The sequence below is a fragment of the Chenopodium quinoa genome, unplaced genomic scaffold (assembly GCF_001683475.1).
Source record: "Chenopodium quinoa cultivar QQ74 unplaced genomic scaffold, ASM168347v1, whole genome shotgun sequence".
NCBI classification, from domain to species: Eukaryota; Viridiplantae; Streptophyta; class Magnoliopsida; order Caryophyllales; family Amaranthaceae; genus Chenopodium; species Chenopodium quinoa.
This window is the reverse complement of record NW_018742287.1, coordinates 677501-688879: the sequence shown is the minus strand read 5'-3', so window position 1 is coordinate 688879 and position 11379 is coordinate 677501. Positions and strand designations below refer to the sequence as shown.

Below are 11379 nucleotides of genomic sequence, written 5' to 3'. Positions count from 1 at the left end.
TTCTAGAGTCAAAACTAAGATCAAGATCACACCAGGAACTAAACACACATGAATGAATAATTAAGGCTCAAGCCTCACGGTTAACACAGTCAAGTTCCAAACTCATACATGGTTAACAACGTTGACTCCTACAAGGGATCAAACAATTCGAGGTCAAATCATGATCATTTAATTCGCAATGCAAATCTTTTAATCGAGATTAAATCAAAAACCTTTTAGCATTAAGGATAGTGGGACAGGGAAATAGTTTAACCGTTCATTATCATGATTCTCGTATTTTTTTCATTTTTTTTCTGTACTACCAAAGCAATAGAAACCAAAGTAATAAAAACAAACCAACAAAGCAAAAGAAAATAAGAGAACATACCGAGATAGATATACACAAGTCTCCCCCAAGCTACACTCGGCAATGGCCTCATTGCAATGTGTGGGAGTTGGAAAATTACCTCGGGACAGTGATGACCTTTTTGTTTGTTTTTTTCTAGACACTAACAAAACAGGAAAATAAAAATGTAAAAGGAAAAAAATAAATAAATAAAAATTAAAAAAAAAAGGAATGGGTTGCCTCCCATTTAGCGCTTGTTTAAGGTCTTAAGCTTGACCTTCTTTATAAGCTCAGCCTGGGTTACCACACAAAGAAGAAACTCCGCGATGTTCCCCATAAAAATATCCGCCTCCAAATGACTCCTTCATTTTATATTTGACATGCTTTGTATCCGAACTTACTTTCATGTAGCTAAACACATCATTTGGTGGAATATTGTCCTCGTTTCTCACAAGATTTCTATCACATACACACTTATCAACCAAAGGGTTAGTAGCATCAACTCTTAAACAAGTACCACCATCAAAATATAAAATTATGTTCATTAAAGAGCTTAAACACTACTTGTTTATCCTGGGCCTTAATGGTCACTTGTCTTTTAAGAGCATCTATTAGAGCTTGACTTGTGGCAAGGAATGGGCGACCAAATATAATCGGGATCTTATGGTCTTCTTTCATATCCATAACAACAAAATCAACAGGAAAAACAAGTTCACCAACCTTAACTAATACATCCTCAACCACCCCTTTAGGGAGTCTACCAGTCCTATCAGCCATTTGAAGAGAAATAGGGGAAGGTTTAAGTTTTTGCAAACCTAATTTTTCATATAATGAATAAGGCATTAAATATACACTAGCACCTAAATCACACAAGACCCTATCAAAAAATATTTCGTTTATCATACAGGGAATAGTAAAACTACCAGGATCATGCAGCTTAGGTGGTAGGCTATCACGTAAAAGAGTAGAGCATTTCTCATTTACTACTTCCTTATCATCATGTTGATCTTTAATTTCTTTCACAAATTTTGCCAATTGAGGCATTTGAATTAAAAGATCAGAAAAAGGAATGGAAGCATGTACCTTTTTAAGAGTCTCAAAATATTTCAAAAAATGTTTATTGAGCACAGCTTTTGACAACCTTTGCAGGAAGGGCATCGGTTCCTTATAGACCGGTGGAGCAACATATTTAGGACTTTTTTCATCCTCACACTTTTCATCTTATCTTGACTCCACACTGCACACTTTCTCATCTATTTTCCTCGAAAATAATTCATCTCTTCTCAAGAAAACTGCATTACATTGTTCCTTTTGGACTTTTGCTTGATCATGAAGAGTTGATAAATGACTCACTTGTTGTAAAAGTTGAGAAAGGTGAGTTTCTATCCTCTTATTTTGAGAAATAAGAATTTGAATCGAGCTTTCAAAGTGTTCATTTTGCTTTGCTTGTAGCTCAAATTGCTTTGTCATAAGCTCTTACTGTCGAAATTGGGAAGTAGTGAAAGTCTCCATAATGGAATCAAGATTGTATTTTGAAGTTTGCGGTGGTAGTTGTTGATTTTCATGGGTTGGTGATTAAAAGATGCCCTTGCTTGAAACTAGGTGGTGCTGACGGAGAATTCAATTGAGCTTGAGCGTTCATATAAGAGGATTCCGGATGATTTCTCCACCCTTCATTGTATATGTTTGAATGAGGATCATACGACCTTTTAGGATTAGAGCTGTAGAATGCATTGGCCTCCTCAATTGACATCTCACTGGAATATTTGGGGCAATTAGGTGCAATGTGACCCTGCACATTACACATCTGACAGGTCTCCGGTGAGCTAGTAGATGTTCCGGCTTGGAGTCTGTCAAACTTGCTTGTCAATGCCTACACAGAGCTAGTCAAAAGAGTTAGGGCATCAACATCTAATTTACCTCCCTTCTTCACACTATGTCAACCTCCTTGATGATAATTATCATTGGTTGCCATCTTCTCAGTTAGCTCGTTGGCTTCAGTTGGGTTCTTAGTCATGAGAGAACCCCCGAATGCAGCATCAATGTATATGCGGAACTCATGGGTTAGACCATTGTAGAATGTTTGGATCAACATCCACTCTGGGATACCGTGATGAGGGCATTGTCTCTGCAAGCGCTTGAATCTTCTCCATGCCTCATATACAGACTCATCATCAGATTGACGAAAGGTAGCTAGCTCGTTCCTTAACCTTGCAGTCTTCTCTTGCCCTAAAAATCTTACTAAGAAAGCTTTGGCAAGCTTATCCCATGTATCAAAGGAACCTATACCTTCGTCTTGTAACCATTCCTTCGCTCTATCCTGTAGTGAAAAAAGGAACAAACGAAGTCTGATAGCATCATCAGTAACACTGTTGAGCTTTATAGTGTCACACTTCTCCAAGAAACTGTCTATGTGACTAACAGGGCATTCATAAGGTGTGCCTGCAAATGAGTCATTGGAGATGAACTGTATGAATTGAGGTTTTTAATTCAAAGCTCTGAGCGGTAATAGGTGGTCTGACAATGCTGGATAGGAGCTCGGTTGCGGTATCAGAAATGTCGTACTCCAGTAAAGATTTGATTCTTTCGGTCATTTTACTTGTATTTTGATATCTCCTTCTTCTACCTCTTCGTCTCCTTGCAGTAGCTTCGATTTCAGAGTCAAAAGGTGTTAAGTTGTTTAAACCTGAACATTGAGTTTGCATGCAACAAAGAACTAAAAAGAGGAGATCAAAAATACAAGGGGCAATAGCTGAAGCAACAAATCGAAAGCTTAGTAAAAAGGAATCACAAATAATTAGAAAGAAACCGTTAGTCCCCGGCAACGGCGCCAAAATTTGGTAGGCGTGTCGCGTACCTAACAAAAATAAACCTAACGAGACCACTACTATGTAGACGGGCAAGTAAGGATCGAATCCCAAGAGACTAAGGTTCACCTAATTCAATAGACTCAAGTAATCACTAAGTAAGTAACAAATCAATGGTGATGGAATTCTAAGAACTAATAAATAAAGGATTCAATTAATCTAAAGAAGGTGATAAATCAATGAACTAAAGCATCTAAGATCAAGCATTACCACGAATATAATCAATGCATAAATAATTTTACCCCAATAACAATTCAATCGACAAGAGGAAAAGCATTCCCTAATCAATACCAAAGGTCTCTTCCGAGTTACCAATGGCTTCCCAAATCAACTATCAAGCCTATTTCCATGGAATCAAGCAAATAAGGGACATTAAACACAATACTTAACTTTCTAATAATTCAATCATCTACTTCCGTGATTATCTTCAAACCCTTAATTGAAATACCCAAATCCCGTTAATATTCAACTTTCGTTGCAATAAGAACAAGAGGATGATAACAATACCAATTATTCATAATCTAGCATTGGCATAAACACAATCAATCAAGCGGAAATATTATTGGAGAATTTAAAGATTAAATCTAAGCATTAATCATATCCGGGCTTTGCAAGATCCCGGATTGTGAATCTACTCACACATACTAGCAAAACCAATAACAAGATTCAATAGAGAAGACATAATCAATAAGAAATAAATAAATAAAAGAGAAATGAAATAGATGAATACCAAAATTGCTTCAAGCGAAAGAACTCGAATTGTTGATGAACAATAATCAAAGCTAAGAGAAGGATTAAATTGCTTAAAGAGAATAGGGTTCTTAGAGAAAACTAATACTAGAGGATATAATAATGTGTATTCTAATTGTGATTACAAAGGGTATTTATACCCCTAAAAAGATAAAATTACGAAATTAAACAAGTCGGCTTCCGCTAAACAGTGTCCGGTCCAACCGGGCAAGGGATGCCCGATCGGGCGATGAAAGGTGCTGCGTCGCCTCTTCTTCGTATTTCATCTTCCTTCTTGTGCCCGGTCCCACCAGGCAAGCCACGCCCGATCGGGCGCGGAAGGCGGCTTCTTAAATTGAGATGTGAAATTATAACTCTTAAGTGCCCGGTCCCACCGGGCGAGCTATGCCCAACCGGGCACCTAGAGTCTGCAGCGTATACTCCGTATCTAGCTTATCCTTCTTTGCCTTGTCTGACCGGGCAAGCTAGGGTCAACAGGGCATGGGGGAAATCTTCATCTTCACACACTAACCTCTTCTATAAACATCCAAAACACGTCCGATTCGTACAAGAAACTCCGTATGCCTATGAAACTCAATAAAAATACATCGGACACATTAGAGAAGAGATTGTTAGCGAGAAATGGCTCCATAGAGCCTAAAACCATGCAAATACACATTGTAAAACCGGGATAAAACATGGTATAAAATTCATACATCATGTGTGTAAAAAAAAAAAAAAAAAAAAAAAAAAAAAAAAAAAACATACCTTTAAAATCGAATTTTTCTTTGAATGTCACCTTGAATTTGAAAGGAATGGTGTCCTTCCAACAAGTGTATTATTCCGATAGAGGGTTCAGAATTATTACAGAGGTAATTCTTCAGTAAGGTCAAGTGATCGGAATGCCTAGGTGGAGGCCGCTTCCGATCAGTAATATCAAGGTACAATTGATATTACAGCTTAATCTTAACTGAACCCTTCGGGTCGAACCCAATCGAATCTCCGATCCGAGACGTCAAATTAATCCGAAAGGATTTAATAAGTCGACAGAGTTTTACGAATGCAGACGTCGGAAATCGAGCCTAGGGCGTCGATACCGAGCATCGCAAAATCACAATCGACAAGCATGAGCGTAGCCATAGCTAGGCTAGGCTAGCTCATCGCAACCTAGGTGCACCATGTGTGTGCTAGCCGCACCATGATGTGCTAGGTGCCATCGCAGCCTAGGCAGCCCATCGCATGCTAGCATGGGTGCCTAGGTGTGCGTGGTCACCATCGCAAGCCACCACACCCATCGCAGGCCCATGCGCATGCCTAGGCGCACCATGCGTGGCCTAGGATGGCTGGGCGCTGTCGCAGGCCTAGGCGCCCATCGCAAGGCCTGGCACCACGCACAAGCACCATCGCACTACCAGGGGGCATGCATGCGTGTGTGCGTGTGTGCCTCGCAGCCTCGCACAGCAGCCGTACAATGCGTGTGGGCTGGTGCGTGTGCGTGCTATGGCTGGTGGGTGTGCGCATGCATCGCACCAAGCACAAGCAGTGCTAGGCACTGGCTGGTGCGAGTGATGCATGGTGCCAGTGCGTGAGGGCTGGCATTGCGTAGCGTAGGCATTGTGTGAGAGAGAGATGCGTGGTGTGCGAATGCGGTGCGTGGCAAGTGGCCAGCATGCGTGGCTCGCTAGCAGCACGCATGTTGGGCCATGCGAGCAGTGACGATGCGAGGAGTGCTAGCAGCAGCAGCAGCACGCACCAGCGCCAGCACGCACCAGCAGCACCAGCGCTAGCACGCACCAGCAAGCATCAGCGATGCTTCTGGGCTAGTGCTAGCATGCTGGGCTAGCTGGCACAGCCAGCTGGCACGCTAGCTGGCAGCTGGGCAGCTTGCATGGGTGAGGCGGTTTTGAGGAGAGTGGGGACCAAGGCTTTGGGAAAGCCTTGGGGAGCAAGGCATTCGTCCCCCCACCTCTCCATGGTCCTCACCTAACACTCTCTCCCTCCTTGACACTTGTCGAATTGTGATTGCATTTGTTTATTAATTTATTTTAGAAATAAATTAATTAGCAAAATTCATTCTCCCACATTGGTGGAGGGTGAAATATCAAGGGAGCATTTCCCTATAAATACCAAGCTTTGTATTGGGATTTGTCATAACCTTGAGTGGAAAAGTAAAGGTAACTCCATTGTTGAGTAAGCCTTGAAATTCGTAAAACTCTAAGTTTGTTTTGTCCGGGCCTCGACTAACCTTCGAGGCTTAGGACTCTCGGGTCGGGTCGAGGGTACGATCCGTCAGAGATCTCGTGTTTTCGGGATTTTGAAGTAAGAGCTCTATAGGAGCGAAGCACGCGTCAAAGGTATAATTCTTGTCCTTAATCTTATTTTATTAAGTTTATTATGCTTGTTTAATTGCTTTAATTAAGGGGCGGGTCTTGGTGGGTTTCCTTCCGCGTAGTGTCGGGTCACTACGAAACCCTACAAAATTTGGTTTAATATGGCCAAATTCGATCATGAAACCTCTAGATCTAGAGGTTTCATGGTTGAATTTGACTTGAATAACCATTACTCTCGGGAGAAGTACGACACCTCCATGCGACGACGGCGAGAAAAACGATTGAATTGGCGTCGTGACCAAGGCCAACCCCTCGCCGGTGACAAAGAAAACGAGAAAGAAAATAGAAGAGAGAAAGGGAAGGAAAAGAGGAAAGAGAAGAGCAACGAGACGAAGAAGAAAAGGAGCAGCAAAAGAGAAGGAGAAGAGAAAAGAAGGATAGGAACAGAGAACGAAAGAGAAAGAGGAGAAGAGGAGAGAGAAAGAGCAGGAGAAGAGGAGAGAAGAAAGAGAGGCGCCTATAGGAAAAAGAAGGGGAACCGGGTTTTGAGTAGGGTTTGGTAAAAGGCTTTTATTTTATTTTTTTAATTATATTCCGACGGACTATAAATCCGTCGGAATATGTAAATTCCGATAATAAATACCGTCGAAAAGCACATATATTCCGACGGATTTTATTTCCGTTGTAAATTTCGGACGGAATTTCTGACGGATTTGTTGAATTCGTCGGAAATATCCGACAGAACATAAATCCGTCGGAAATTATGCTTTTTCGGACAGAATTTCGTGTCCGTCGGAACAAGTCCGTCGGAATTTGCCTGATTTCTAGTGGTGTTTTTTAATTAATTCCAAGGTAGTATCATGATAGGTATTGGTTGAAATTGTTGATTGGATTGATGTTGGTGATTGATTTATGAAGTATGAATTATTTGTGGTGAATTGATGATTGGAATTAATTATGTTGGCATGTTGAATATGAACCACACTTTTATTATTGGCATGATTGAGAGCATGTTTAATTCAACTTAATGTTTAATTTGGTTTGGAATATAAAAAGGGATTTTATTATGGTTCATATAATTTTTATTGATGCTTTAAGGATGGAAATTGAGCTATTAAGTGTCTTAGTACACAAGTGTAAATGTACTAAGGTGCCTAAGTGCACTTAAGGTGTTATAAACACCGAGTGATAAGATTTACAATGCTTTATGCGCTTAAGGTGTTATTTAACGCCGAGGTAGTTTAAAAAGGGTTCAACATTAAATTTATGTGGTCACACTAGTAGAAAATATGAAATGCGTACCGGTTCAAAACCCTCCTTAGCTTTCGCACCGGTTTTGAACCGGTTTAGATTTGAGGGATGTCGTTAAGTGACATTATTCGCACCGGTTCAAAACCGGTGGTAATAATCCTTAACAACACTGATTAACCGATGCGCATAAGGGTTATTAGCACCGGTTAACCGGTAAGTGAATATCAAAAAAAAAAAAAATTACTATTCCCAACAATTGGCACAGGTTAACCGGTGCCCATAGTACCTGAAGAAAATATAAAAATTAATTTTTTTTTTTTTTTTTGCTTTTTTCCTCTTAAAATGGTCAGCAAACAATATATATATGAAAACTAATTTATTTTCATTAATAACTAGGAAATATTTACGCTTTTCATCCAAAAGAAAATAAAATAAAAGGACAACAAAAATTACAACAACCTTTTTTTCGAGGGGAAAAATTACAATAACTTAATTTCAATAAGAGTAGCAGCATTAAACAGCAGCATATCAACTATCTAGCAAAGCAGTAGCATCGGCAGCAAAAACGTCATACAAAGCACGTTGAACCATCCAACACTGATAAATTATGGTAAATATGTTAGAAAATAATACGTAATATACACTATAAGCTAGAATGCCCAACCATACAGAAGTCAACATGAGCATTTGTTTGTGCAAAGACAACAGAGATAAATAATGTAGTATAAAAAAAGGGGAGTAAAAAAGAGAGCATGGTAAGTAATAATAGGTTTAGTTTGATACCTTATTAAACATCTCACGAGTTATACACACTCAGAAATACATGTTCTAGCCTTCACATAACTATCTGCAATTAGAAAAAAATAAATTAAAAAAAAAAAACAAAAACTATCTGAAATCGGAGCAAACAAAATAAGTTAACCATCTTTAAAAAAAACACGAACATGTATCTAATTGAAATTATCAATGGATTAGCTCGCATTTAATAATGGTGAAAGTGTGGAACTAGTCCTGGCAAGCCCTCCTCTGTCCTACCAAGTCAGAGAGCTCAGAAACCAGATATTGACTCCTTTAACCTAAACTCGGCAGGGTAGCAACAGTTACAGCCTTGCCAGGCCACCTGCAACAGCAGCCTTGGCAAGGCAGGGCTGCAGCAGCCAAAAATAACCCAACCTCACCCCACCACAAATTGAAAATGCAAGCCAAAAATATATAACAAAAGTATTAAGCAGTCATGCCAGCTAGCTAGAGGAGAATGGCATCACCCTTAGAGGCATTCAAGCAATCAACCAATTCATTCAAGCACACAACATGAATAATCAATTGTATTCGTAGAAGTTAGAAGCATCCAAGCAATCAACCAATTAATTCACATATGTATAATTACTTGAATTAAAGCAAGACAAAATAATTTGAATGGAAAAGGTAAAGATAGTGTGAAGGAAATTGGTTTACAAGAGCATGTAGCACTTGATATAAAGTGAATGGAGGAAGAGGATCTTCGTGGACGACCACAAGAATAGATTCTTGGTTCATTCACTCAACCCCATCTATTAATGCTTAGGCATTGGTTTTGTTGTATTTTATCTTTGCCTCTTCATGATGATTATTATCCTGGACTAACAAGGCCAATAAAAATAACATGCAAAGAAACTTACACTTAATTTAGGCTATGAACAATAACCCCATGTTCCAAGTCATTCAAAACACTACCAATTGAAAGACTAGCATACATATGATTCAGTGACTCTAAACTCATTATAGTGATTCTGGTCACAACAAATCAATAGTATTTTTTTTTATTCTTTTATAATATACAACTTATCCTCACGCACGCAAGCACATGCAAATCAAACAACAACAACAACAAAACAGCTGGAACACTAGAATATACAAAAGTAAAGAAAAAAAAATTTCAACATACAACTTATGCACACGCGCACACACAAACGCATATGAAATAACAACAATCAGCAGAAACACATAGATACAATGTTTCCAATTTATTCCCAACAAAACTATAAAATACTTAAAATGCAATTGCTTACAAGTATAGACCAAGCTGTTGTGCCATATCAGAGAAAAGTTGTTGATCTTCCCGTCTAAAATGACGCTAAATTATCATCTCCTGCTCTCCTCCTTTCTGAAATCCTTCCATCTTATGTATGATTAATACATAATTAAAGCACAAAAAATTCATTACTGAACTCCACATCAAGACTGTAGTCAGCATATTTAAAACAAGACTCTAGCCAGCATATTCAAATCAGATTTCATGATAACAAACACCAAAAATAGGAAAAATTAACACATTCATAAGCACAAACAAAGAGCCCCCACTAATCACTGAACTAAAATAAAACAACTAATTAAATAGATCTCTAATTCAAATCGGTCACAAAACTAATTCAATAAAAAAAACCACAAAACTGGTCACGACATATCTTCATATATCTAAAGAGAATAAGCAATTCTACCAACTATTTTCACAAATAAACACATAATTATCAAAGTAACACTATAAAAACACAAAATTAACAAGAATTACAAACACCAAGATCAATCATTTCCATCAATCAACTTCAAGATTATCAAAAATGATATGAATAACAAAGAAAATTATATGCATGCTTCAGAAATTGGCCGATAAAAAATGAAATGAAAACCAAGATTAGAGTAATAAATCGTAATATCTTAGTAAACGACATAAATTGATCGAAATTACAAAAATTAAAAAATCGATAAGTACTTTAATTAGGAGAGTAACATAGAGTGAAAGATCGAGCAAGATGAAGAAACCTTAAGAAAGAAGAAGTGTAGCCTGCTGATATTAGTTTGCCTCTTTGTGTTCAACAACATCAATTTAATCACCACCAACTCCAGCCTCCATTTATTGCAGCATCAGCGTAATTCGAAACCCTAGAAATTAGAGAGAGGTGATTGGATATGAGATTGAGATTTAGAGGTATAACAATGGCGATAAACCCTAGAAAACGATTGATAGGGTAAAAGGAGGCTAGAGAAGAGAGCATGAAAAGAAAAGGGGAGAGAGAATCTGTGAGCAGCGGTTGTTACAGCTACGGCTGCGGCTGCGGCTGCGGCTGAGGGTTTGGTTAAGGAAAGAGAGGAGAGAGAATAGAGAGAATGGAAATGAAAAATGAAAGGGAAAGAGAATGAATAAGGGAAGAAGAGTTCGCACTGATTAAAACCGGTGCTATTAACTTATGAGAGCACCGATTCAAACCGATCCGATGGTCTTTTTATTTTATATGATCTTAGCGTGCGTTTTTTGCACAGGTTTTTGGAAACCGTAGCGCATTTGTCGGTGCTCATTTATGTATTTCTACTAGTGTCATTAATTATTCAAGAATTAAAATTGTGCGTTTGATTACTTGAATGATTTATTATGATTGATTGCATTGTGGTTTGAGAGTCATCACTAAATCTAAAAATATGTAAATCATGTAAAGTGAAAAAGATTACGCACCAAAACTCTTGGAACGTATATACCTTGAGTATGAACATATGGGAGGGGGGAGTTCTGCGACTTTATATTTGACCATAACTTCCACTTGGAGTACCAGACGTCGTATTTTCCTTTCTTTATTTTATGCGCAGGACGTTAAGTCACTTTCATGTGGCATTTGCCTACCCGCTTAGCTCCCGGTGTCATTTACCTCAATTTATTTGGGGCAGAGATTTGATGGGAAACCCGCTCGATGCGTAATCAAATTAAATAAGCAATTTAATTAGCTATTTATTGGTTGGTTGTGTTGTATGCTAGTAAACAGGTGCAACCAGGTAAGTTGTGTGTTGAAAGGATGAAAGCATGTTAGTGTGTAATGTTTACGCTTATGTACTCAGCATTGTTGATTGT

General features: G+C 38.6%; 1 protein-coding gene and 1 long non-coding RNA gene across 2 annotated transcripts; both read right to left on the bottom strand.

Moving 5' to 3' along the window:
- Positions 1–847: 847 nt before the first annotated feature.
- LOC110685609 lies at positions 848–1483 on the bottom strand. The gene has a single exon (XM_021862159.1). It carries the CDS (start codon positions 1481–1483, stop codon positions 848–850), a length of 636 nt encoding a protein of 211 aa, XP_021717851.1.
- Positions 1484–7859: 6376 nt separating this feature from the next.
- Positions 7860–10777, bottom strand: LOC110684858. The gene is made up of 4 exons (XR_002503864.1): positions 10302–10777; positions 9551–9660; positions 8286–8349; positions 7860–8099 (listed from the first exon to the last, which is right to left on the bottom strand). It is a non-coding gene; the product is annotated as an uncharacterized LOC110684858 (long non-coding RNA).
- Positions 10778–11379: the final 602 nt, after the last annotated feature.